Below are 26799 nucleotides of genomic sequence, written 5' to 3' on the forward strand. Positions count from 1 at the left end.
TTGCAATTGTAGTTAATTATTTTAAATGGTTTATCTCTGTTATATTTTATTTTAGAGAAATTCCTCAAACTCGAATAAGCAGATTTATCGGCTAAGTTAACTAAAGGATCTCACTTTTCCAGTCTTCGCTTCATCTATAAAAGTAAAAAACTATTAAGAGTCTCAAGGAGTGAGAGAGGATCCCGAATAAATCGGAAAGATGACGGCGCCGATGATCCTAACCGGAGCCGGATCGGCGGAGAGAGACGCTCGGATGGCGCACACTGCCATGGCTTTTGTTCAGCTCTTTAATGGCGGATACCATGTGATTACAAAAGTAGCTCTTAACGTTGGAGTCAACCAGCTTGTCTTCTGCGTATGCCGTGATCTTCTTGCTCTCTCTATTCTCGCTCCTCTCGCTTACTTCCGCGAAAGGTATCACCTTTCTCTTCCTCCTTCGTTCGTTTCACAGTTCTGAGTTACGCTCTCGAGATGGGTTTCAATCGATTCCCCGAGTTTTTTGATCGATTTGTGGATTTGTATGAAGTAAGAACAATACAGCCCCCTTATTGTTTGCCTGATCCATTGGTAGTGTATTTTTGGAATTCGAAATAAGGTTTCTCCCTGATGAATTTGTATAAGTTCTGGGTATTTTAGAGTCAGTGTGTTCTTCATGCCAGAAGAACTAGAATTCAGATTTTTAGGCAATGTGCGTTGACTTAAGTTAAGATTTAGATACTCATTAAGATCATCGATTGTAAGCACATTTGGACATGTTCTCTCAGTTCTATGTCTCTTTTGTACATTTGAAACTAGGATCTGCCTTCACGATCTAGGCTTGTCTAGTTCTATAGTTTTGTGATAAATTTCTCCCAAAAAAACTATCAGAGAATGAAAGAATAGTATGAGAGTTTGTAATGCGACAAGCTTTAAAGCGAGATCACTCTCAAGTTTCTGATGGATGTTCAAGTTTTCAAAATCTAATCAATGAACATTGTTCGTATTTCATGTATGTAGAAAGATCAGAACTCCAATGAATAAAAGCCTCATCTTGTCATTCTTCTTTCTGGGATTAGCAGGGTAAGAAAACATCCCTATCCGGTCTCAATGTATTGTAATCACGTTAATGCAGATTGAACATCTCGGTAAAGCTACCTCTGTTATTCTGAAATCTTATAGGGTATTTGGCAACCAATTGTTATTTCTTATCGGTCTTACATACACAAATCCAACTTATGCTGCTGCCATTCAACCATCCATCCCAGTCTTTACCTTTCTCTTGGCTGTAATGATGGGGTGAGTATGATTCACTCTAAAAGTTCTCCTCTTAGATGTGCCTTCACTTCTCGGCTTTCTGATGTCTCCTACTTTGTATGCAGTACAGAAAGAGTGAATTTGTTGAGAATCGAAGGTCAAACTAAGGTTGGAGGCACACTTGTGTGTGTTTTGGGTGCTGTCTTTATGGTTCTGTTTCGAGGTCCGGCCTTGTTAGGAGATAAAAATGCAGACTTTGCGATGAACAATGAAATCAGTGCTAAAGGTCAACCTGAGCCTACTGGGTGGTTAGTCTCTGGTTTTCTAGATCTTGGATTTGAGCAATTTCACATTGGGGTTTTATGCTTGATTGGAAACTGTATGTGTATGGCTACTTTTCTTGCCATTCAGGTAAATCTCTTCATTGTTTCGGTTTCATACTTTCTTTGGTTAGTTTTAGACAAACACATAAACTGCAGCCTACTAATCTCGGTGCATGTGTCTATTAATGTGGATTCAATGAAAACTCTCTAGGCGCCGCTTTTGAAGAAGTATCCGGCAAATCTTTCAGTTGCTGCATTATCATACTTCTTCGGTACATTACTAATGTGCACAACAGCCTTCTTTATGGTAAAGGAGCCATTAGATTGGAAGCTAACACAATCTGAGATTCTTGCAGTTATATATGCGGTAAGTTGCATCAAGATTTTTTTTAACCCATTCACATGTTCCTCACGTAGGAATTGACACAATTCATCTGATTTTTCTTCTTTCTAGGGAGTCATCGCGTCAGCACTAAACTATGGGATGTTGACTTGGTCCAACAAGATTATTGGTCCTGCATTGGTTGCTCTCTACAATCCTCTTCAGCCCGCTGCATCAGCTTTCTTATCGAGGATCTTTCTCGGTAGTCCTATTTATCTCGGAAGGTAAGATTCGTTTGTTGGAATCTTTGTAAATCATTCATTCTCTCACTATCAAGCTAATTACTTTCTGACTTTTCATCATCTTCTTGAGCGTTTCACATTTCTTCAGTTCCAAGACTTTCTAACTCTGAATTATTTTCATCTGCGCAGTGTTGTGGGTGGATTCTTCATCATTTTAGGACTATACATGGTCACTTGGGCATCATTTAGAGAGCGAAAAACAGGTGTTTCCGGGATGGGGATCCCGTCTCATGGTGTTAAATCCTCGGAACCACTGATATTTAATGGGACAGTCAACAGATTAGGACATTTGTTCTCTGGATTACCCAGTTCCTCTGTGAAATCTGCAGACTAAAAAGAAAACCAAAAAAGTCAAGAATCAGACCAGAACCCATTTACAACAGCTATAACTTTTTGTTACATTCATATCTTATTAATATATCTTCTTTGATTACCTTAATAACAATCACAGATTCATAGTGTTGCTCCATTGCTAATTACTTTTATAATCTTGAAGTTCTTCTAATTGTGAATTGAGTCAAAATGTAGTCCCAGACAATAAAGTGATAAACTACGTATATATAGGCTATGAAGATGACATTTTATCTTTAACCTTTTGAATTATTTAGCAACAGATTGTATTGATAGAGACTTTATGATATACATGGTCATAGCTTTTAAATCTTAGGGTAGGAAGATCTCATAAAGTTCGAAAAGCAATCGAAAAAAAGCTGTGGCTGTTTTTGGTAAGAACACATAACAATAGTGGGGATTGTACAATTCCAAAAAGAAGTTGGTGTTATCCCAATTTAGTTCACATTTTGATAAATCACATGAAATACTTTATAAAAAAAAACGTGGAGTTTTATTAAGATAGCACTATATACTAAAATCCTTGGATTAATATTTATAAACTACACACAATTTTGATAATTGTGGTCGACGACACACACCATTAGCATTTTTAAACTAACAAATAGCCGATTTGTGAAAATATTAATGGGATTATGGAGAAAAAGGATATAAAATTCATTTACATTTCCACCCCAATATTTTCAGATATTGATAAATGGCCCCAGGAAATTGGAAATTGAGCAAGACGTTTTCTGTTGAAATCAGAGGACAAAAGGCAAAGAGGTCTTTTATGCACAAAACGGATCTCTCTCTCTCTCTCTCCCTCCCAACGTCTTCGTCTTCCTCCGGTCTGAGTCGTGTGGTTTTAGCCGGATACTCATCAGATCCGCTGAAGATTCTCGTTTGTCTGGTACGAAGACGACGATTCGTGGGATTAACGCATATGCGTTTATGCTCCTTTGACGCAGCGAATACGAGATCTAAGAGCTGGGAACGCTTTGACGGTGGCTGCAGTTTGTTCTTCGTTCTATGCCAATGTGTGCTTCTGGTATTGTACCTAAGCTTTTCAATTTTATGATTGAGTTGTTGAATTGTTATCCAAATGTCGATTTATCGCTTTGTGTTTATTAATCTGTGAATCACTCGAGCTCTCTGCTGTGTTTTTTTTTCGATTGAACGCATAAATTTTTGATATTCATCGTCGAATGCGTTTGATTTGATTTTTGTAGTTAACATTTCCCGCAGGAGGATGAAGAATGTGAAGAGTTTGTAGTGCTTCTGCATTTGATGCTGGTTTTGGCTCTAAAGACTACGGAGAAGGTTGTGTTGAGTTGTTAGTTTTCTTCTAAGTAAAGCATTTTTGAGGTATATGTAGAGGCAAGAGACATGGTTTTTGGTAGGATCACTGAACTTTTTACTGCTGCATCTAGTCGATTTTCAGCGGGTTCACAATCATCTGTTCCGTATATGCCTACTGGGTCATCGCCGGATGTAGGAACGTCGGTGTCAGATTCGATAAGTTTTGGGAATGGTGGACGAAAGAATAGTTTGAGACATTCAGCGTCTCTCCAAGATTTTTCTTCATATCATGGACTTGATCCTGAAGAATCGATTCTTGCCCGGGAAGCTGATTTAAGTGCTAAACGGCAAACTATATCATGGGGACAGAATGGAACTAGTTTTTCCAAGGAAAAGGCAGGTGTTCCGAGTGGTACCAACCCATCTACACGCCGTAAATGTATTCGTGCGGTTATGATCATTATGTGCCTGATTCTGTTTGCTTTTCTGGTGTATATAGTCTCCATGTATATTTATACAAACTGGTCACGGGGAACATCAAGATATTATGTTGTGTTTGACTGTGGAAGCACAGGGACTCGCGCATATGTCTATCAGGCCTCTATAAATTACAAGAAAGATAGTAGTCTCCCCATTGTTATGAAATCTTTGACAGAGGGTATATCTAGAAAGAGTAGTGGCCGTGCTTATGATCGAATGGAGACAGAACCTGGGTTTGATAAGCTTGTCAACAACAGAACAGGACTGAAAACTGCGATAAAACCCCTTATTCAGTGGGCAGAGAAGCAAATACCCAAGCATGCTCATAGAACTACATCACTCTTTGTTTATGCAACAGCGGGCGTCCGGAGGCTCCGTCCTGCTGATTCAAGCTGGATTTTAGGTAATGTGTGGTCAATACTAGCGAAGTCTCCCTTCACTTGCCGGAGGGAGTGGGTTAAGATCATCAGTGGTACAGAGGAAGCTTATTTTGGATGGACCGCCCTTAATTACCAAACAAGCATGTTGGGAGCTGTACCAAAGAAGGCAACATTTGGTGCACTTGATTTAGGTGGCTCATCATTGCAGGTAACCTTTGAGAATGAGGAGAGAACGCATAATGAGACCAACCTAAATCTTAGAATTGGATCTGTTAACCATCATCTTAGTGCATATTCTCTCGCTGGATATGGTCTTAATGATGCATTTGAAAGGTCTGTTGTTCATCTCTTAAAGAGGCTACCAAATGTCAACAAGTCTGATTTGATTGAAGGAAAACTGGAAATGAAACATCCTTGCTTAAATTCTGGATACAACGGACAATACATATGTTCTCAATGTGCGTCCAGTCTTAAAAGAGGTAAAAAAGGGAAGTCAGGAGTTCCTATCAAGCTTGTCGGTGCTCCAAATTGGGGAGAGTGCAGCTCACTGGCAAAAATTGCTGTTAATAGCTCTGAATGGTCAAACACAAAACTTGGAGTTGATTGTGATTTGCAGCCTTGCGCTCTTCCTGATGGTTACCCTCGTCCTCATGGTCAATTCTATGCTGTATCTGGATTCTTTGTGGTGTACCGCTTTTTCAATTTGAGTGCTGAAGCTTCCCTTGATGATGTCTTGGAAAAGGGTAGGGAATTTTGTGAAAAGGCTTGGCAAGTTGCCAGAACTAGTGTTTCTCCACAACCCTTCATTGAACAGTACTGCTTTAGAGCACCATACATAGTCTCCTTGTTACGAGAAGGTTTATATATTACAGATAAGCAAATTGTTATTGGGTCTGGGAGTATAACTTGGACACTTGGAGTAGCTCTTTTGGAAGCAGGGAAGGCTCTGTCTTCTACACCGGGACTAAAGGGATATGAGACTCTGAGCATGAAGATAAACCCAGTAGCCCTTATATCTTTTCTGCTCGTTTCATTGCTTCTGCTTCTCTGTGCACTCTCACGCGTCAGCAATTGTATGCCAAGATTCTTTAGAAAGTCCTATCTTCCACTTTTTAGACACAATAGCACCTCAGCTTCATCTGTTCTTAACATCCCGTCTCCCTTCAGATTCCAGCGATGGAGTCCTATGAGCACAGGTAAATCTTGAGTTAGGACACACTGTACCTGATATGTTCTTCACATTGTATTTTCTTAAGCCTTCAATTTCCTTTTTGCGAAGATATTTATTCCTAGAGGTTTTTTTTCAGGTGTAAAGACACCATTGAGTCCAACAGTCCGTGGATCACCCCGTAGGCCATTTAGTTTTGGAAGCAGCGTACAGCTCATGGAATCTTCATTGTACTCATCGAGCAGCTGCGTAATGCATAGTTGTTCTTCTGATAGCTTAGGGGATATGCAATACGACAGCACTAGTTCCTTCTGGTCTTCCCCTCGCAGGAGTCAAATGCGTCTCCAAAGCAGGAGATCACAATCTCGAGAAGATCTTAGTTCGTCGCTTGCTGAATCACACATGCTGAAGATGTAGGGAAAGAATTTTTTGGTACGGCTTATATCATTTCCACACACTCAGAATTTTTCTCTTTTCCGGTTGTGAAAAAAATCATAGTATCTTAAAAAAAGAAAGGGAAAAGTTCTTGAGCTTTCCTTGTTTCAGTTGACATGTAATTCTTTCTATACCATATACTATATATATGATTACTAATTTAACCCCAATTCAACTATCTATCACTCTCTTCCTATTTACCCTTTTTGTATTTCTTCAAATTCTTTCTTGTACAGAGCTGGTCCCAGTTCTTGTCATCTCAAAGTTTCTTGGGTTTGAGCAGCTAGAAAGAGAAGAATCGATTCCTGGATTGAGTGGTTTATGTTTCAAGCATAGAATAAGTTCTGTAAGTGCTTATTTTGGTTCTTATCATCATATCTAAAGGAAGACAAAAAAATAGAGAATCTGTTATTATGCTGTTTGCTCTTCATTTCATTGCAAGATTCGAGGCTAAGAGTGTCTTTTTTCTTTTACCATGAAAATATCCAATATGAAACAGTGTCTTGATGTTAGATTGTAGAGCTCGAGTCATCTGGGGACCATTGTGTGTGGTTGGCATTTAGATAAATAGAGCAATCATAGTAACTATCACCTGGACACTGACTTATCTTCCTATGGATCATATTTCATATACATGGTTTAGATTATTTTTTGCATATTGGGTCAAATGCGTAGATTATTTAACCACTCCTACTAATGATTAACTTGTGGTTACCTAACAAAAATGTTTATTCTAATGATCCATGTTTCAGTAGGTTTGGTCAAGTAAAGTTGTACAGAGTGGTTCTTGTTAGTTGCATCGCTGAAACATTATTTGCTTAAATGGTCTTAATGGTAATAGATATAGATATTCTGTGATTGTTTCTTAAGACTCGACTAACAAATAAAACGTTTCATCTGATTGATTCAAATTATGTGACGAAACGAGTCTATTTTTCATTGCCATAAACGTCGGGTACTGTTTTTCTTTTTCGGTTGCTATTGTTTTCACCCATCACGTGAAACTTGATGATCCCAAAAATTTAGACATTGACTTGTACCCTTTGGGGTCTCAGAAGAAAGGATAAATCAACGTATATGTCAATGGTCACTCTCGTTCGTTTATTGCTTTGGCCACTCGTTTGCTTTGATTCCACTACACCCAACAAAACCAATCATAATAATTGAAATAAAAGAGGGTTTATTCGTTTTCTTGTTTATATCAAAAAGAGTGTATTTCACTGTTTGCATGGTACTAAAATAAACATGATCTACATCAAAATTCAATGTGAGGTTATAATTATATTTACAGGTCGTTATAATTGCTATAAATGACCTTGGGCCATATGTATATCAAGACCTCATGTTTTGCTCAAATTAATAATGTATCTTTGGTCCCTATCACTAGAACACACAATCTTTTTCACGTTCCTAATTTATTTATCCAACTTATTTAAATTAAATATCATTTACTGTATTTAAAAAAAAAAAAAACTGTTAATGGATACCACAAATCCTTCCTTTTCATTTATGAATTATTATTTGGTCTTTATCCGTTAACTAATCTTTCATACTGTATTTGCAATTATTTCCAGTGATAAGTGTGTCAAACATTTATTATATCTCTTGTTATCACGAACACTGTATTCAGTTTTTATATTTAGGAATTAGGATAAAACATTCGGACATTAATAACAAGATCAGATAAATAATACTGTAATAAGCTTTGGTAATATTTTTATATACATCGACCACCACCACACTAATGTATACTTTAATTTAATGTATAAGATGCAACCAACACTATTAAAGACTTAATTATTCTATTAACTGATATAGTTAAACTATAGCTAAAGCTTATTAAGGTCACTCTCCTTCACGAATAGCCCATGGAATCCGTACGGAACCCTTCGCGGTAACCTCACGGCGGCGACGATTTCAAGCTCCGGTGACTTGGCGTCCATCACCAGAAACTTCGATTCTCCAGTCACCTCATCGTGAACGTACGTCACAACGTAACCGTCATCCTCCTCGGCCTCCGGATTACTAGGATCCTTTGCTACGAAAAACGGTTCGCCGCCGTAACAACCAGGTCCGTACATCCTACGCGCCACCGTACAATCATCCCGATCTCCTTTAGACACGTCTAGCTTAACAACCCCGGAGATTTTCGGCATCGGGTCTCCAATCGCCGCGTAAACGTACTTGCTCTGTCTCCCGAGAAGCGCCGGATTAATCACCGCGAAATCTAGATTCCTCGCTGAGATCGGATGACGTGACACGATCCCGGTGACGAGATCGATCCTCACCTTCTCAACCAAAGCGTGAACCAGATCCATCCTCTCCAAAGTATGCTCAATCGACATAATATTCGGAGCGATCAAAACGACTGCGTTTCCGTCATCTTCATCCCAAGCATTGATAGCGTGAATGATATTAAATCCAGGAATCTCAAACCATTTCATCTCCGATTCATCTCCGGCGTACTTTGGAATCACACCGAGCCTCGGTGTTTTCCCTTTATCAGCACCGACCGGAGAACCACCTTCAAGAACCAAATCCATCGGATTCGTCCTCATCCCAAGCTGAATCTCAGCAAAAATCGCGTTACGTTCCGTGATCGCGAAGTCGTGGAGAAACGACGGAGACGTCATGGAGAATACCGGAACGTCTCTCTGTTTTTTCCCGGCGGAATCAAACCGGAAATACGTTAAAAACGGTGGAACCGGACCGTACCGGAAAGCGAACGTCTCTCCCGTTATTGGATCGGTTTTAGGATGAGCTGTCATACTCATCGATAATTTCCCATCGAAATCGCACCGTCCGATCGTTTCAATATCTCCGTTATTAGTTAATCGTACGGCGTAGGGTAAATCAGATTCACCTAAAGCGAAGAGACGGTTACTGAAGAAAGCTAGACTCGTGTTAGCCAAACCAATGCCGTTAACCGGATTAAACTGTCCGGTTAAAACTCTAACCGCCGATAAAGCTCCACGAGCTACCGACGCCGTTACACCGTTGAATCCGGAAAACACGTTAGGCAAAACCGGAGCACCGTTTTGTTTCTCGACGTTGTATTTATAAGTCTTGACGTATCTGCTACAGAGTGTTGCTTTACCATTATGGATTCGGATCGCGTGAAGCATACCGTCGCCGTCGAAGAGGTGGTAAGGACCACGAGGGAGGAACTGTGGATTCGGACCGTTACGGATGTAAGCTCCGTTGAGTGACGGCGGAAGGGAGCCGTGGATGATCTCGCAGTCCGTAGGAGGAAGCTCGTCGAGGACAGGAGCGAAGTTGTCGGAAAGAACGTGTTTTGGATCGACGGAAGGACGTGACGGTGGATCGATAAAGGTGTTGATCACATCTTCGACTGTGGTGAAGAGAGCTGTTGCGAGATTCATTTGTGGTCGTGGTTTCGTCGGCGATGAGAGTGATTTGTGGAGTGTTTTAGGTTTGATACGACGGTGGTCATTACTATCGTTTGGGTTAGTGATACGTTCTTCGACGACAGCGGAGTTGATACGGAGGAGACGAGGAGAGGAAGATAGGCGGCGAAGAGGAGAGTGATGAAGAGAGAACGTGGAGATGAAGGAGGAAGAGGAAGAAGAAACAGAGTCCATTGCTCTGCTTTTGCTTTTGTTTTTAGTTTCTTTGGCTCCACGTTTAAGGCTGTGAAGGAGGATGAGTGTGTATGTGGGGCTATTTATTGAGTTTTGAAAATGAAAAATCAATCAATTGTTTTTTGTGAAACTAAGAATTTTTTTTTTTTTATGTGAAGCTAAGATTTTTTGGTTCGTTGGTAGTTTCTCTGTGAAGTTCTAATCTTCAAATTTTGATTTGTCTGTATTCTTATTTTCACATATGTTTTTAGATTTATTTTCCATAATATCAGACGTATTATCCTGTATTTTATGTGACTTCGTAAATTTTGGATTGTTTTGTCAAAGACAATAGAAGTATTTTATTAAATTTCGTAGCTTTTTTCTGGTTACCCACATTTGATATTGTGTTTATCGAATTCTTTTTCGTCAAAGTATAAGTTAAGATTATTTTTTTTTGGGTTAAATGATATTTTTCGTACATTTCTCTTTGTTAATAAATAATTAATGACATAAATGTTTTGATTTCTCATTCGCATCCATAGTTTTGATTTCTTTTTTATAGTTCAAGAAACGTGTATTTTTGAGACATCCTACATTCCTATACTACAATGATTGTAAAATATTCTTAAACTCGGTTCATGCATATGTAGATTGTTTGTTGATACAAATGAAAGCTCAATAAGCCTAAGACTGACATTGGTCGGAATGTCAGCACCTACAAATGTGGAAACTATAACATGTTGGATAGAAAGATGATCTTTATTACAAACAATAAGATTGTGGTTCGTACCCGGGCGAAGCCATATGATTTGTCTTTTTCTTCACATTAAAACCAAAAAAAAAAACAATAAGATTGTGGTTTGGAAGAAGAATACAAAAACAATTTATACCAAACTATAGTGCCGTGTTATATAAAAGGAGGAATGTAACTTATCGTCGATACCTCAATATATATATTCGATCACTTTGGTCGGGGTTCAATAACAAATCTGTCCACAATGTTTGTTTTTATACAATATGATTACTATTTTTGATATACAAAGTATAATGCTGAGGCATTGAGGGAGGGTTGAGAGTGCATAATCATCAAAAATATATGAAAGAGAGAATGACAGGTAATGGTACAAGTGTTGCATACTTGGAATTGCCACTACTTGGGTTTTATGCATGCATGTAAGACCAGTGATGCATGCACAATTGTTATGTGTATTCGTACGTTATAGATAATATCAAGCTCTCTATTACTTTTGTTTTTTCTTACTAAACTAAATCCACACTCATCTACGTTAAATTAACTTTTATGTGGTTTAAGTCCCATTGATCAAAACTGTAACCGTAGTTTTGTTTCCCCTCTCTTTAGCCTTTTCTTTAGCTGACATCCCCAACCAATCTTCTTAGCTTTTCAACAGAAAACAAAAAGAGAAGTTGAAAAAGTAGAACTCGGCAAGATTATCGTGTTTGGTTTCACTGACTGTGAATAAGGGGCTTTACCTTTTTGCAGTTTAAACCAAAGTAAAACCGTAACATCACATCTTAAAATTCCAAATCTCATTCGGTTTACTTGGTTCTTTACAAGTACACTTGTCACTAAACCATATGATAGAATCGGCTCGAATGGATAAAACCTTGAAAATAGTTTCACGGGAATATAAAAATCTAGTCGGAGTCCCCAAAATCCATTAGATCTGGTCATAGAAAAGGTAAGAGTTACAACAACAAAGTTCTATGTCTCTCCTTACAAAGGTTCTTCCAACACAACAAAGACACAGAGAAAGATAGAGAGTGTATTTACAAGTGGAACAAAGAGGATGAGATGGAGAAGTCATGGAACGGTCAAGCGATCAGAGCCAAGAGGCTTCAATGAAGATATTAGACGAAGGAGATGGAGTCTCTCAACAAATGATTTTAGCACAGCTTCTTCTTCAGGAGGAGCAAAGGCCATACATATGCTCAGCTCTTGTACCGCCTCTCCATATTGCCTGCTCCACAATAAACCATATCAACAATTCAAGATCTTTGATCTGATCAAACTAAACCGACCTATACCCGGTTTCCAGAACAGGGACAAGCAGCGAAAGAACTACTCTTTGTAAGGATTTAAAATCAACATCTTTTGTACCTGTCGTAGTACAGCATCATACCAAGGTCTCTGCGAAGTGCCCAGTTATGAGGTTGCAGAATCAACAACCTTTCCGCAGCCGCAATAGCCAACCTTTGATCAGAAGAACCCGAATGTTATTATCCCTAGAAAATGAAAGGGTTTGCAAAATCTTTCTTCTTTTTAAGTTTTTACCTAAGGTCTTGAGGCCGCAACAATGGGCAGTTAGAACTACTGATGTTGTTAAGTTGACTAAGAGGAGAAGTCAGCATTAGTCCAGGGGATGACTTCGTAGCACGTCTCCAGTGAAGCCTCTGAAAATAATCAAACGACAATATAGAATATTTCAATACGAAATCTTTTGGAGTCAAAAGATTTTCAATTTAGTTTATAGGTGATAAGGACTTACAATCAAGTTGGCAAGAGCAATCCCAATAATGTCTCTGTTTGTTGCAATATCGAGGTCTTGAAGTGATTTTGCAGTTAAGTCTGATGCCATTGATCCAGGATCATCAACGCACCTTCCATTGGCAATAGAAAACAAGCTCTGTCCTGAAGTTACTTTAAAGAGTTCTTCAGGATACTCCGTTTTAGGCCAAATCAGAAAATCTTCCCCAACTGGAGATCCAACAATTGGCACATCGAGGCGCTTACAAACTTCAATGTATATTACACTAATCAGAAATGCTGCACATGGAAGAAAAAAAAATCAGTTAAAGATTAGAGACAACAAATGAGAAAAGGGAAACTCTGTTTGATAAAAGCCTAATGAGAAACTTTTACCAGTGCTGCGTCTACAGTTAAGTACAGAGTGAAGGTAGGAGTGTTCTGGGTCTAAAGTAATAGATGTCCTCTTGAAGCCTCTCAAATCGAAAAGAACTACATTTACAGCTTCAAGAACTTGTACCATGTGGCAACCGATGTCTCGTGAGACTAATTCTGCCTCTACGTCTTTGGAAATTGCATCTATTTCACTCAACCAGTCGGATATACACTTTCCATCTAACTGCAATAGCTCCTCAGCATCTGTCTCACTCGGATCAGATTGATCTTGGGTACTTTCCCTCTCGTTCATGAGTGACTGAGCATCCCTCTCTCGGTTAAAAGACATAAAGGCTTCATCTTCAGCAGCAATGTAGAACAGAACCTGTGAGTCCATTTCCATAAGTAAATGAGCAAAACCTTAAAGGATATGACATATATGGAAACTCCACCAAAGATGTTTATCACAAAGGATCAGAACCAACTATGGAAACTCTCTAGAGGTCAACAAAACCATAGTCATATCATGTTCAATAATGGTCTCAAGCAAGTCACCAAGAGTCAGAGATTATACCTTAACAAGAGAAAGTTCTTATATACCTTTGCAATCGAAATTTCACTGTCTTTCGATTGGATAGAGATCTCTCGAGCAAACATTTGTCTGGCTGACTTAGTGACCTGTAAATTAAGTAAATCAAGAAACAACAACATGAGAAAACCTTATGAAAGCTAGCATCAACAATAATTACTTTTTCAGATATCATCAATCATTATTTGGGGGTTGAAGATCCAAGGAAGACATATTGTGGATTACAAAATTGAACCTCTTGGTAAGTTTTGGGTCTTGGTGAGTCTTTATTAAGCTGACTGAGAAAACGAGGGTAAGCAGAAGCTGAGGCAATCCTATTCCGAGGAAAAGGGATCTTCTTTTCAATTCCAGTCCAAGAACAAGGACGACGACGTTGATCATGATCATACCTGATGATCGTTAAACAACATAAACCCATGTATCCCAGTCGCAGACTTACACCACAAATCTCCCAATTTCTAAACATTTCTCAATACAAACATAAGAGCATAACACAAGTGAAGAGATTAGTGAATCACCTGAGAGTAGTAGTAGTAGTATGATGACCAAATCCAACAAATCTGGAAGCTGGTGAAGAAGCAGCCACCATAGTCATAGCTGAAGCAGAGCCCAAAAGAGGAAACGAAGATGATCCACACAACATTGTATTTTCTTTGAGGGGAAAGAGAGAGATACGAAACAGAGAAAGATGAAAACTTCGAATCGAGATTTTGAAGAGAAGAGAAATTTATAAACAAGAAGAATCTTCAGAGACGATGACGATACAAGAAACAAAAGAAGAAGAAGGTTTGCGAATACAATTCGAATTCATGGCGTCTGGATAATCACTTCCAGCTAAAGAATAATCGGAAAATCTACAAGGAGTAAAGCAATTGCACAATCGAGATTTACCCAGTTCCATATCAAGCAATGACAAGAAGAAAAATGGATGCTTTTGTGATTCCCCCCAACCCAACACAACGAAGATTCCTTCTTAAACCAAGAAACTGGAGAAAACAGAGGAGGAAGAGAGAGGTTGGAGCATTGTTGTATTTGGGTGAGATTCGATGTGGGTTTTAGAGAAGGAATCTAGGGTTTTTATATAGCAGAAGGATTTGATTGGTAAGTTCTCTCTCTTTCCTTCTGTGGTGATAATGGCGGATTTGGTAAAAGGAAGATAGAAGAGGTTTTTAAAAGGGGGAGATGACAACACCTTTTGTTACAGAGTTAAATAAAATCAAATTAAATAAAGTTACATTTTTTTTTCTTTAATTCTTCTATCCTAAAAATTTCCTTAAAGGTTTTTTTTCCTTTTTTCAAAAGTTTTAATTTGCCTCCTTTTTGTGTTAATATATTTTTGGAAATACACATTTAATAACTAAAAATACTCAGATTTTTAACCTGTTTTTAGTATATAGTTTTAATTTTACTAATGATAAGAAAATTGGTAAAGAGAACTTTGATACTAGAAATTTATTTTAAACAATCATTTTTGTATTTACGTATTAGCGAATTTTTTTATTTGCTGTTTATATATTTTAACAATATCAAGTGCTTATAACTTACACAGTGATTTTATAAAAAATGTAAGAACAAGTTTATACAGAAAACAAAAATATTTCAAAAATAAACGCAAATAAGGCAAGAATCACGAGAACACGTATCATATGCATGAAACAACCCTCCATATAAAACATCCAAAAACGTTTAAAATATATATACTGTATAAACATCCAAAAAGTTTCAGTGACAAAATGTTGATATTTTAATTTAAAAACGTGTTTTCAAATACTTCCGTTATGAAATTTGGAAAGTGCATGTTTCGTAATTCAGAGTTTATTTGTTCCATTTATTTGTAATATTTGTAATTTTAATTTGTACTTAGGGGAACAAGTATAACATATTTGAATTTTACATATTGAAATGTGATAATACATGTGTGTGCATAATTCTGACATACTAGAACTAAAATTCATATGAAAAACCAATATGTCTACTTGTTTTCCTCAGGTCATAATAATGCTTCTTTTTTTGTATTAAAAACTATACAGTATTAGACTTACAAATGGCTATATTTTTCTGGGTATTACACGTCAATTATATTTGTCCTAATTTAAATCAAATTATTAAATAAGCTGTGTCCGAGTATATATTATTTCTTAGATTCCTCAAAAGCCGAACCTACAATAAATAAACTTTTTATTCCTTTTTGGCCAAACCTACATTAATTAGTAGTACTAATTAACTTAACAGATAATTATTTCGATAACTTTGATGTGGATCGGAATTTGATACAATGAATTTTGGAGTTGTTCTTAATTAGTTTTATAAAATTTAATTACTACTCCCGCAGATCCCAGAACATAAGCATATATTCCCGCAGATCCTACATATATAAAAGAAAACTGGATAATGTATTGTACTATATATTGTAGCCGCTTTGAGCTAAAAAGACTTATATTTATTTAGATTGTCTAATTAATCAACTTTGGAATTTGGAAGCTATATTTTGAAAGTGGTACTTACTTTAATGAGATTCGATTCTGATAGACGAATCTAATATGAAAATTACATGAAACTGAGTTTTTATAGATTAACCGATACTATTTTTTGCTTATACTTTTTCTTGGCACAAAGCCTTTTTTTTTTCTTTTTTTTCTTTTTGGTGCTTGGATATTCATGGAAGTAGTAAGTGGATGATGATATCTTCATCAATGATCCATCCAGAACAACCAGAACGATTGGTACGTAGAAACACGGCACAATCATCATCATTGGTATGCATTATATGGCATCTATATATATATACGCCTATACCAAGTGTACGTTATATATAATTATAACAAGTATGCATATAAAAATGGATTCATTTCACGTAACTACAAAAACAAAACGCGTGAATAATAGTAATGTTAATTGATTGTAATAAAAAAATGGATTCATTTCACGTAACAAGTATGCATATTACCAATATTGATTGTAATAGTAAAGTTACGTAACATACGGTTACCCTAGCTAGTTTTGAATCATTTTATTCTCCTAACCAAATCCATAGAACTAGGTTTTATAAAATGGTCGATTACTCCTGCAATTGTTCTTAAATTACTCCTTACCGTGGTTTACTGTTATATATGCATATTTCAGTTTTGAAATGTCAAAAGTAGCATCATAATTCACAGTTTTTAGAAATTAGTTTGAATATCAACTTAAATATTATCAACTCCCTTGATAATAAACGAGAATTGATTAAATTACGTTATAATTGAGTGACGTTAAAATGGAATATTTACTATTGGGATGCTGACGTTCTGATAAGTAATCAACTTGAAAGGAATGCTTTTTACCCCCACATGACGATTGCTGATTTGACAATACTAATTTAATGTTTATTTTTAGTACTACTCACTCTTTTTTTTTCCAATCAAAATGCTTTTTAAATTAATGTTTATACAAAAATATCAGAAAATAATTATACATATAGTGGAAACGTAGGGCTCCGTATCCCGTGTATGTATAGTTAGCTACTACGAGATCCCAAACTCCATTATCCATATCCTTTTTTTTTTTTTTTTCCTTTGTCAATTATTTGTTTTGTTCTTGACCTTTTTCTATATATTGGAGTTTTTTTTTTATTGTATAAGGTAGACCATAATTGAAAGGATTACACGTATGTATGACTACGATGATTTGTCTGGTTGTGCGCGATTTGATATTTTTTATAATATATGAAAACGTAACCTGCAATGTAAATATAAACACTGTTTTTATGCTGGTTGTGAATCTTGTGATTGTTTTTACTTCAAATTTTATACATTAGTTTCTTGTAAGCAAAATACAAATTGAATTATGTGAGAGTGTAAAAGGTATGTAAGTAAGAAGTTTTGGGTGAAACAGTAAGTTCTTTATTGATTAGATGAAAAATAATTGAAGATGTTCACATGTCTTAACATGTTCATTTGCTCATCGAATGCAATGATTCGAATAACCTAAGCTAGCTATCACACAAAATATTATCGTCAAACTTAAACTCATACAATTACGAGCATGATCATAATTTTTTTAGTAATGGATCAATCATATATGATATCACACCGTACTACGCAGCACGCATACAACTTCAATTATTGTGCAACTTGCTTTTATAATATATGTATAAATAATTGGAAAAGACAAAATAGTTTATGTTTTTATATCATCAGAAATCTTTATATGTTGTACAAAAAGCGATAAATATGATATGATTTGAGGAACCTTCCCATAAAGATTGGACCTAATAATAATATACATATACATATTCTGGTTCATCTCTTTTTCAAAGCTGGCGATCTCATCCTTTTATCCTACGGCCTACCTAATCTTTTTGTCCCATGAAATTTGAATCTCTTTGGAGTTTGGATGGATAAAATTATTTATTGATATGTACTTCTATATATGTATATATACATTATATATAGTATATATATCTTCTGATTTTATTATATAGTTTTAATTTCTGCCATTGAATTCAAAAATGTATTTGTTCACAGCTTTTTATTCTTTGTCACAAATACAAAGTCTCGAATAATTTTTTTTAAACACCGCTACAAAGGACTTATGTCATCGCCTCATCGGCACTCTTATTATATGATTGACCAAAATATTTTTGCGTTCACATTAATTAGGTATAACTCACAAAGTTTCAGATTCATGATAATGTATTTTTTTTCCGTCGATTTGTCAAATGTAAATTTTAGAAAATTCAGCATGAATCAACGTCAACGTAAAAAATACTAAACAATGATAATAATAAATCACGACTAGCTAAAATGATAATAAGAAAACTAGACAGACACGAGTGCACTCTCTCTGTTTTGGTCACAATTACATGAGTAATGAGTTACACCCTAAAAGACTTATCCTGATGTGATATTTGACTTATTTATAATTGGCCTATAGAGGTTTTAAAAGACATGTCTATCCTAATGTACTAGTTAACATTTTTTTATGTTAACAACATGCATTATACTACATATATTTAGGATAAACTACTAAAATTAGTCTATCAAATTTGTAAGTTATAAATTGCAACTCAAATAATAAGTTGTATATGGTTGTTTTATTTATTTATTTTCAATCTTTTTCGTCCATTTAAGGAAGAGAGAAAAATAAAGTTCCATTGTGTTGTGTGTAGTCTTTTTCAAATCAAAATTTTCACGATGTATGTAAAATAAAGTTCCGGTTATTGGAACCGAGGTATGTAACCGGCTGAGATTGAGAATTAGATGATTCTCTTCTCGTAGTTTGGGCCTAAGCCCAAATATTTGACGTGGTTTAAAACCCGACCCGTTTTGATATCGCCGAACCGCCATAGTTCACTGGTACGAAACGAACAAGTTGAATAGAGGAGGAGACGGAGAAGCAGCACTGAAAAAGACGAGACGAAAATGGCAGGCGGAAGCGGCGGTGGAAGAGGAGGAGGAGGAGCATCGGCGGATCTTCACTCCGCGGCACGATCCGGTGATTTATCGGCAGTTCAGTCTATAATCAGCTCTAATCCCTTGGCTGTTAATTCTAGGGATAAGCATTCTCGGACTCCGTATCCTTTTTCGCATAATTACTCGTCTTCGATTTTTGATTCGGGTTGATCATGGAAGTTTAATTTCTATCGACTTGTTTCGGTTCTCTTATATTTTGTGAGCTCCATGAAGTTTTAAGAACCTAGGTTTCAGGTTAATATGATTCCATGTGGTATCTGTCATTTACTTGTTGCTTATGATTTTCTGGTGTGAACTGGGAAAGATTTCTTAAGAACATATGTGTGTTTTGAAGCTGTATCTAGCTATGTCTCAGGTCACTATATTGTATGCATCAGTTCGGGAATTTACAGGCTTAGATAGGCAAGCACGATGGTGCTGTGAAGTATGAACTGTTTGTAATTGTATTCACCTATTGTTTTCATGTGATTCGAACCCTGTGTATCAGTTTATACAACATAGCTCAATGTTAACAGTCTGTCTAGTTTTTTTTTTTTAAAATCTTGATGACATATAGGAAAATGGCCAAGTTTAGTAGATTACTGCTAGAGAGATGATATATTTGACTTAGCTGGTTGTCTGTCTACTTCAGGGAGAGTGATATACTTTTCATGTTTCTTTGCATTACTTTGATGTCCATTTCTTTGTCCTTAACATCATGGTCTTTTGGGGAAATAGACTACACTTAGCTGCATGGGCAGGCCACAATGAGGTCGTGAGCTACTTATGCAAGAACAAAGCTGATGTTGGTGCTGCAGCGGTAGATGACATGGGTGCAATTCACTTTGCTTCTCAAAAGGGGCATTTGGAAGTTGTGAGAACTCTATTATCCGCTGGGGTTTCTCTGAAATCTATCACTCGCAAGGGACTTACACCTCTTCACTATGCTGCTCAAGGTTCTCACATTGAACTCGTCAAGTACTTGGTTAAGAAAGGAGCAAATGTTAGAGCTACGACCAAGGCCGGGAAGGATCCAGCAGATATTGCGGGAAATGCAGAAACCCAGAACTTCCTTGAAGAATGTGAAGAACAAGAAAAGAAAGCGAAGACAGACGATGAGAAAAAGACAGAAGAAGTGAAACCTGAGAGTTGTAGTAATGAAGGAGACAACAAGGATCTGAAAAGAAAAGATTCCGAGGATGGAAACGAGGAAGGGAAAGAAGAAGCTTCTCAGATAGCTAAAAAGCCAAAAGTTGTTCTTCCTCATCTTCAGGACACTGATGACACAGAAGCTGATCAAGAGGAAGAAACTGAGGAACCAAATAATGTAATTTCTTCTAAACCATCAGAAGTATCTACTTAACCAAAGTTGTAAGATCGATCGTATGAGATAAGTCAGATTTCTCCAAGACATTTGTTTGTTCGGAAAAGTCTATTAAAGAACCCAGTTTGCTTTTAGAATTGGTAAAACAGATTGTTTTTAGCTGTTCAATCAATCCTCAGAATTTGAAACTTTGTCCCTGTATTGCTTTCTTTTGCTGTAAATGGTTTAAAATTACATCACACAACTGTCTACGAATCATAACACAGTCACAGACACTCTCTCTCTCTCTCACGTAATGTTTTTTCTAAGCCTTTGGAAAAAGAATTTTCAAGTATTGTTGAGCCATCCATCCGAGAACCGAGAAGTAAACAAGTACCAAACAAGCACGCTTCACTTGTATCAAGAGATTCACATTAGAAAACTGGTTCTTAACTGAACAACAGGCTTGAGGGAACCAAGATTTTGCATGTCTTAAAATCCGTACGATGAAGACTGTGATAATGGAAGTTGCAAAGCCAGAGACAATGCCAGCGATCACATCAAATTTCCAGTACTTTGGTGTTGCTTCTCCATTAAGCCATGATTGTACAAGTTTAGAGATTCTGGAAAAAAGCCAATGAAAGAGGATCAATTTGGTGAATAACAATGCCAAGACAAGACTCTGAGAAACTAAACAGATGATAGAACATTCGTATATGATTTCAACAGAACAAACACCTGTAGTATTACAGATTATTATGGCTATTTTGATTTTTCTTCATCACTCTCGTATAGTCTGTAACTCTGTATGTGTTTACTTTATAGAGAAAAATGTATAAATATGAGAGAAATCATAAGAACTTACACAATAGAGTAATTCTTAACAATGTCGGTGAAAGAAAGATCATTTGCTTGGCAACCGAAAAAACTATCCCGATAAAGCTTTATCTTAGGAATCCCTAATGTGTACCAGCAATCGTAAGTCTCATTCACCTGGAAAAATAAAGATATTGCGATCAGAAACACAATGCTACAAAGAACAGTAAACCAACCAATACCAAGTCTGAGAATCTATATGGTCAAAGAACACGCCTTGAAGTTATCTTTGGTAAGCATCGCAGCACCAAAGTTAGGTCGGCACTCAGGAGGAAGGGCTTCATTTGGTGCTTCTGAAAACGCTAACCGTGTTTGACCCATTAAGTTATCTTTATATTCTACCTGTGAACGCCATCATAAGAAAAAGACATCAAGGAATAAGTAAATTGCTCTACTATGAAAAGCAAAAGTCAGATTTTTGCTAAAACATGTCACAACCTTGAAGACAGATGCCCAATAGTAATCATACCGACATCTGAATTTATCTCTCTCAAAAGGGTAAAACACATGTTGTGCCTTGGTGTTCAATAGTCCAATGCCACACACTTTAGAAGACCTAAGATCAACAGCTACATCAAAATTAAAGTAAAACCAACATCAGTTTCTCTATGTTCACCATAAGAATCATCAAATGAAACAAAACCCCCAAAACTCAAATGTGAAGATATTCAATTTCAATCATACGAAACTACTAGTCTAACATTTTAATCTATCAGAGATCATTACTAAAGTGAGAGACCATTACCACAAGTAAACCTATTGATTTATGTAATCAATCGATGATGAACTAAATCGAATCAAAAAGCTTTTTTTAACTTACAACTGGAAACAATTTTGCAGCGAGAATGAAGAGACGCGGAAGCAGAAGCAGCAGAAGAAGAATAAACCCACAATTCACCGATGAAAATCACTAAGACCCCTAATAGAAACGACAAGACGACGAAGCTGATGATCGAGAAGACTATCACTGTACAGAATCGTAAAGCTAACGAAGACAAAACCCTCTTTTGCTTCTTTGTCGACGCTGACGTCGTCGTTTCTTCGGAATCCATTTAAAGCTTTCTTCTTCGGTGACTGAGTTTTACTCAGAACGAAGAAATCGAAGAATCCATAACTCACAGTGATCTAAACGACGGTCACCGGGAAATCAAATCTTACAAATTTCCGTTTTTTTTTTTTTTAATTGCTCCTTTTTTTTTTGGCCTTTGAGTATTTGACTGTCGTTGTGACGACGACGATGTGAGTATGATAAATGCAATTAAAATAAATAAATTTTTCAGACAAGGTTGATCAATGTTAATGTGATGAAGATTGCTGACTCAGCAGTACACTTGCCACGTGCTCCACATAATATATACTCGTTTTACTTACCATATTGGGCTTTTAATGGGCCTGTATTTGGACTTGAGTCTTTCCACGTCACCATTCTACACGCCTAACGAAGCTTGCTTGAGAATTTTGGGAAGGGCAAATCCGCAATTATAGCAAAATCGTGGCTCGATCCGTTTGCGATTTTCCAAACTCTTGAAACCCTTATTTTAGTTTCCCTCTCAAACGGAGAGTAAAGTCCTCACATTTTCCACTCTAGGGCTAATCTCAATTCTTCATCTTCTTCAACCTCTGGTTTCTGTAAATTCAAACCAAACACTTATCACCTTCCCCACGTCCCTCAATTTCGGATTCATTCATAAAGATTCACCCTTTACCTTTTTGGATTGTGTTTTTGTTTTGTCGAGTGTGGTGAATCGATTACCCAAAATTTCTTGGTTTCAGGGTCAGTCTAGTCTCTGTGTTTTTCCTTTCAGTCTGTAACGATGGAGGTAAGTTTGACAGCGGGGGCAATCGGGAAGATAATGAGTGGAGAAGTGACGAAGGAGATAGATATGATGCCGGTGTTGCAAGTGACGGAAGTGAGGCAGATTAAGAGTCAGCAAGAGCCAGTGAGAGAGAGGTTTAGGATGTTGGTATCAGATGGGACACAATTGCATCAGGGAATGCTCGGGGCTGATCTGAACCATCTTGTGAAATCAGGAACTCTCCAAGCCGGTTCCATTGTTCGCCTTACTAAATTCCTCTGTAATGTCATCAAAGATCGAAGGTTATTTCCTTTACTTTGCTTCTTTGTTTGTTTTTTTGGTTGTGTAGTAAGTAACAAGATACCTTCGGTTGTGAATTTTTGGTGAATGATATTTGGAAAGTATTAGGATCTGTAGACTATTTGAAACTTTAGGTGAAATGTTTAGGTGCTAGAAAGAGAGTAAACTCACAATTGGTGAAATTTTGTACTGGAGATAGCCTTTCATTTTAGAGAGTACATTATCACAATTCAGTTTTCATAGTTTGTTTTTTTCATTCTTATTCCAGGATTGTTATTATAATGCAAGTGGATGTGATTACAACGAAAGCTGATATAATTGGACATCCTGTTCTAGGAGGAAAGACTAATGATCAACGGGTAGCGGATTCTAGTAATAAGTCAAATGCTACTGGTTTTGAGCAACAGGGTAGGAGTGAACCGATTGCTAGCTGTCAAATTAACAATACTGAGACAGGGAGAAGCAATGCTGCTATTTCACCAGAAGTTGGTCATAGACAAGGGTTTGGTGCTGGTTCTAGTGTTCCTACATCAACACCTTCCACTTGGGCATACAACAATACCGAGACAGGGAGAAGCAATGCTACTATTTCATCAGAAGTTGGTCAAAGACAAGGGTTTAGTGCTGGTTCTAGTGTTCCTGCTTCAGCACCTTCCACTCGGGCATACAACACTCCCGAGACAGGGAGAAGCAATGCTGCTTTTTCACCAGAAGTTGGTCAGAGACAAGGGTTCGGTGCTGGTTCTAGTGTTCCTGCTTCAGTACCTTCCACTCGGGCATACAACAATCCATCTGCAGGTCAGGGAGTCCCTAGGCAGGACCATGCTCGTGATCCTCCAACTAGTTATCCTCCTCGTCAGCCTGCTTATCAGCCGCAGATACCACCACCGATGTATGCAAACAGGGGACCAATGGCAAGGAACGAAGCACCTCCTAGGATAATCCCAATTAATGCTCTTAGCCCGTACTCGGGTAGGTGGACCATCAAGGCCAGAGTCACAAATAAAGCAGGGCTTAGGCAATACAGTAATCCCCGTGGGGAGGGGAAAGTATTCAGCTTTGATCTTCTTGATGCTGATGGTGGAGAAATACGGGTCACTTGTTTTAACGCTGTGGCTGATCAATTCTTTGACCAGATCGTTGTTGGTAATGTTTATCTGATTTCGAGGGGAAGTTTGCGGCCTGCTCAGAAGAACTTTAATCATCTTCCCAATGATTACGAAATCATGCTGGATAATGCATCAACTATAAAACAATGCTATGAGGAGGATGCTGTCATTCCACGCCATCAGTTCCATTTCCGTATCATAGGTGATATTGAAAGCATGGAGAATAACAGCATCATCGATGTAATTGGTATTGTGTCGTCTATCAGTGCTACTGTAGTAATAATGAGGAAAAATGGAACTGAAACACAGAAAAGATCACTTCAGTTGAAGGATATGTCAGGCCGAAGTGTCGAGGTAACTATGTGGGGTGACTTCTGCAATGCCGAAGGACAGAGGCTGCAAAATCTTTGTGATTCTGGTGGGTTTCCGGTACTTGCTGTTAAGGCGGGCAGGATCAGTGAATTTAACGGAAAGGCAGTGAGCACCATTGGATCAAGTCAACTGTTCATTGACCCAGATTTTGTTGAAGCCCAGAAACTGAAGGACTGGTTTGAGAGAGAAGGAAAAAGTGTCCCTTGCATCTCCATTTCTAGGGAGTTTACCGGCAGTGGCAGAGTAGATGTTCGCAAAACAATTTCTCAGATTAAAGATGAGAAGCTAGGGACCTCAGAAAAACCAGACTGGATTACAGTCAGTGCCACTATTATATACACGAAGTTTGACAACTTCTGCTACACAGCTTGTCCTATCATGAATGGTGATCGGCCATGCAGCAAAAAGGTCACAAGCAATGGAGATGGCACATGGACTTGTGAAAAGTGTGATAAAAGCGTTGATGAATGTGACTACAGGTATATACTGCAGCTCCAGATACAGGACCATACGGATCTTACCTGGGTCACAGCATTCCAGGAGGCTGGTGAAGATATAATGGGCATGTCTGCTAAAGAATTGTATCATGTGAAGTATGTAAGTGAAGAGGAGGAAAAATTCGAAAGTATCATCCGTAATGTTGCTTTTACCAAGTACATCTTCAAGCTGAAGGTAAAAGAAGAAACATTTAGCGACGAACAGCGTGTAAAAGCAACAGTTGTGAAAGTGGACAAGGTAAACTATTCATCAGATACCAGGACTATTTTAGATGCCATGGATAAACTCAGGAACATAGATGCAACTTCTCTTCCCATAAAGCCAGAAGGATCCAATTACAGTGCTGAGGCAGTAAACACTAGTATAAGAAGCTCAGGAACCAGAGATCCTTCATCAGTCGACAGAAGGGATTTTGGTTTACATGCACATCAATCGGGTCAATATGGGAATCAGTATAGTAGTGGCTCTGGGGCTCATGGTGGTGGTGCTACGAGCTGCAATGTCTGTGGAAACAGTGGTCATGTTTCTGCAAACTGTCCAAGCGCTAACGAGCCACAAGGGCAGTACATGGGAAACTCTTACAGAGGCACGTCTGGAAGTTATGGAGGAGGAGGACCACCAAGGCAACATGTTGGAAGCTACTGAGATTCACAAATTATCACCTGATTTTCTGAACTTTTTTTTGTACACTTTTTGGTTTTGGGATAATAATGAACTAATAATGCGTGGCTTTTCTGAAGCCTTTCCAGGTTATTTATGCATATTTGGTTCTCTGTTTTTTGGTTTATGCAAATATCAAACTCTGTTTGTGAATGTGATATCTTATTAAAGTTTCTCAGCTAAGAATGGGACTATGAGTTGGGAACAGTGAAACAGAAGAGAATTCTTTTCGATATCATTCTTAATTACTAAAAACTGTTACATTGATTATGAACTCTTTGATCAAAGGAAACCATCTTTCCCAAGTAGAAGGTTTTTGGAGTTTAATCATGCTCAACCTTTTTCCTATTTTCCATTCTCTGCTTCAGTGTTCGTTCCTGTAATATCTACAGAAAGAAACCTTGGCTTTAAGAAAAGAAGCAGACCCAACATCAAGAGACTTTGACCAATTTTACCACATAAAAGGATATAAGGCTTTCATATTCGACAATGTAACAGTTGATAATAGCACAGGTAAAGATCCATACATAAAAACTATTTTGGGAAGGTTCATGGGAACATCTAGTCACATGTAGCATATTAATTCAGATTTATTATTATATCACGTTTAGAAAATTGATTTACGATACTTGGTATCCTTTATTTGACCGTGCAAAATCCTTCAATTACTACACTATTACTAGAATCAAGTGCCTGATTGTGAACAAATATTAACCACATTTAATGAAAACGAATGGATTGAGTATACGACTATACGGTTTGAATTAATATATTGAGCTAATAGTAGTAGCTTGATCTCATGACAAAATTTAGTTTATGATCTGTAACCATGGGAAAGTCTAATGTTACGATTACGAACCACACTTTATGCAGTATTCATGTCATCTTTTGTTGGTATAACGATCTTATATCTCCATTTTCCATGCTCAAGATGAAGATTTCAATTTTAAACACAAGTCTATGTAACATTTTGGATGATAAATAAAACAAGTAGAAAACATGTTATGTTGATATGCATAACTTTTATTTATCAACATAAAAATAACAACGTAACATGTTCTATTGAAATAAAGTTATATCTTTATGCACGACTTTTTATTTATTAATTTTGGAATTGATCCTTGCTAGCCATTATGATAGACTGA

At 37.2% G+C, this 26799-nt stretch overlaps 7 protein-coding genes across 12 annotated transcripts; 4 read left to right on the forward strand and 3 right to left on the reverse strand.

The window, feature by feature from the left end:
• The first annotated feature begins 10 nt into the window (after positions 1-10).
• On the forward strand, positions 11-2640 carry LOC17878249 (WAT1-related protein At4g19185). Its single transcript, XM_006283803.2, has 7 exons — positions 11-414; positions 997-1059; positions 1159-1275; positions 1359-1644; positions 1768-1923; positions 2011-2162; positions 2310-2640. Exons 1-7 carry the CDS (start codon positions 200-202, stop codon positions 2512-2514), a joined length of 1194 nt encoding a protein of 397 aa, XP_006283865.1. The 5' UTR covers positions 11-199; the 3' UTR covers positions 2515-2640.
• Positions 2641-3312: 672 nt separating this feature from the next.
• LOC17880003 (probable apyrase 7) lies at positions 3313-6751 on the forward strand. 3 transcript variants are annotated; one of them, XM_023779065.1, is made up of 4 exons: positions 3313-3561; positions 3759-5868; positions 5980-6272; positions 6512-6751. In XM_023779065.1, the coding sequence occupies exons 2-3, from the start codon at positions 3900-3902 to the stop codon at positions 6255-6257; spliced, it is 2247 nt and encodes a 748-aa protein (XP_023634833.1). In that variant the 5' UTR covers positions 3313-3561; positions 3759-3899; the 3' UTR covers positions 6258-6272; positions 6512-6751. The 3 variants fall into 3 exon arrangements, with proteins under 3 accessions (XP_023634833.1, XP_023634832.1, XP_006282448.1); XM_023779064.1 differs by lacking the exon at positions 6512-6751 and having other exon boundaries at positions 3743-5868; positions 5980-6445; XM_006282386.2 differs by lacking the exon at positions 6512-6751 and having other exon boundaries at positions 5980-6445.
• A 1183-nt stretch (positions 6752-7934) lies between these two features.
• LOC17877539 (probable carotenoid cleavage dioxygenase 4, chloroplastic) lies at positions 7935-9982 on the reverse strand. Its single transcript, XM_006282738.2, has one exon. It carries the CDS (start codon positions 9875-9877, stop codon positions 8105-8107), a length of 1773 nt encoding a protein of 590 aa, XP_006282800.1. The 5' UTR covers positions 9878-9982; the 3' UTR covers positions 7935-8104.
• Positions 9983-11506: 1524 nt separating this feature from the next.
• LOC17878749 lies at positions 11507-14475 on the reverse strand. Of its 4 annotated transcripts, XM_023778646.1 has the most exons (9): positions 14200-14475; positions 13827-13905; positions 13544-13697; positions 13320-13397; positions 12741-13104; positions 12367-12644; positions 12153-12271; positions 11979-12071; positions 11507-11838 (listed from the first exon to the last, which is right to left on the reverse strand). In XM_023778646.1, the coding sequence occupies exons 1-9, from the start codon at positions 14207-14209 to the stop codon at positions 11682-11684; spliced, it is 1332 nt and encodes a 443-aa protein (XP_023634414.1). In that variant the 5' UTR covers positions 14210-14475; the 3' UTR covers positions 11507-11681. The 4 variants fall into 4 exon arrangements, with proteins under 4 accessions (XP_023634414.1, XP_023634413.1, XP_023634415.1 ...); XM_023778645.1 differs by having other exon boundaries at positions 13827-14475; XM_023778647.1 differs by lacking the exons at positions 13544-13697; positions 14200-14475 and having other exon boundaries at positions 13827-13894.
• Positions 14476-18651: 4176 nt separating this feature from the next.
• Positions 18652-20201, forward strand: LOC17880726 (putative ankyrin repeat protein RF_0381). The gene is made up of 2 exons (XM_006284306.2): positions 18652-18862; positions 19479-20201. The coding sequence occupies exons 1-2, from the start codon at positions 18711-18713 to the stop codon at positions 20101-20103; spliced, it is 777 nt and encodes a 258-aa protein (XP_006284368.1). The 5' UTR covers positions 18652-18710; the 3' UTR covers positions 20104-20201.
• Positions 20202-20245: 44 nt separating this feature from the next.
• Positions 20246-22144, reverse strand: LOC17878078. The gene is made up of 5 exons (XM_006284128.2): positions 21740-22144; positions 21358-21488; positions 21136-21261; positions 20909-21036; positions 20246-20666 (listed from the first exon to the last, which is right to left on the reverse strand). Exons 1-5 carry the CDS (start codon positions 21969-21971, stop codon positions 20369-20371), a joined length of 915 nt encoding a protein of 304 aa, XP_006284190.1. The 5' UTR covers positions 21972-22144; the 3' UTR covers positions 20246-20368.
• A 313-nt stretch (positions 22145-22457) lies between these two features.
• Positions 22458-25807, forward strand: LOC17878457 (replication protein A 70 kDa DNA-binding subunit E). Its single transcript, XM_006283026.2, has 2 exons — positions 22458-23017; positions 23284-25807. Exons 1-2 carry the CDS (start codon positions 22734-22736, stop codon positions 25637-25639), a joined length of 2640 nt encoding a protein of 879 aa, XP_006283088.1. The 5' UTR covers positions 22458-22733; the 3' UTR covers positions 25640-25807.
• The last annotated feature ends 992 nt before the right edge of the window (positions 25808-26799 follow it).

Source organism: Capsella rubella, unplaced genomic scaffold (assembly GCF_000375325.1).
Source record: "Capsella rubella cultivar Monte Gargano unplaced genomic scaffold, Caprub1_0 scaffold_7, whole genome shotgun sequence".
Taxonomy (NCBI): domain Eukaryota; kingdom Viridiplantae; phylum Streptophyta; class Magnoliopsida; order Brassicales; family Brassicaceae; genus Capsella; species Capsella rubella.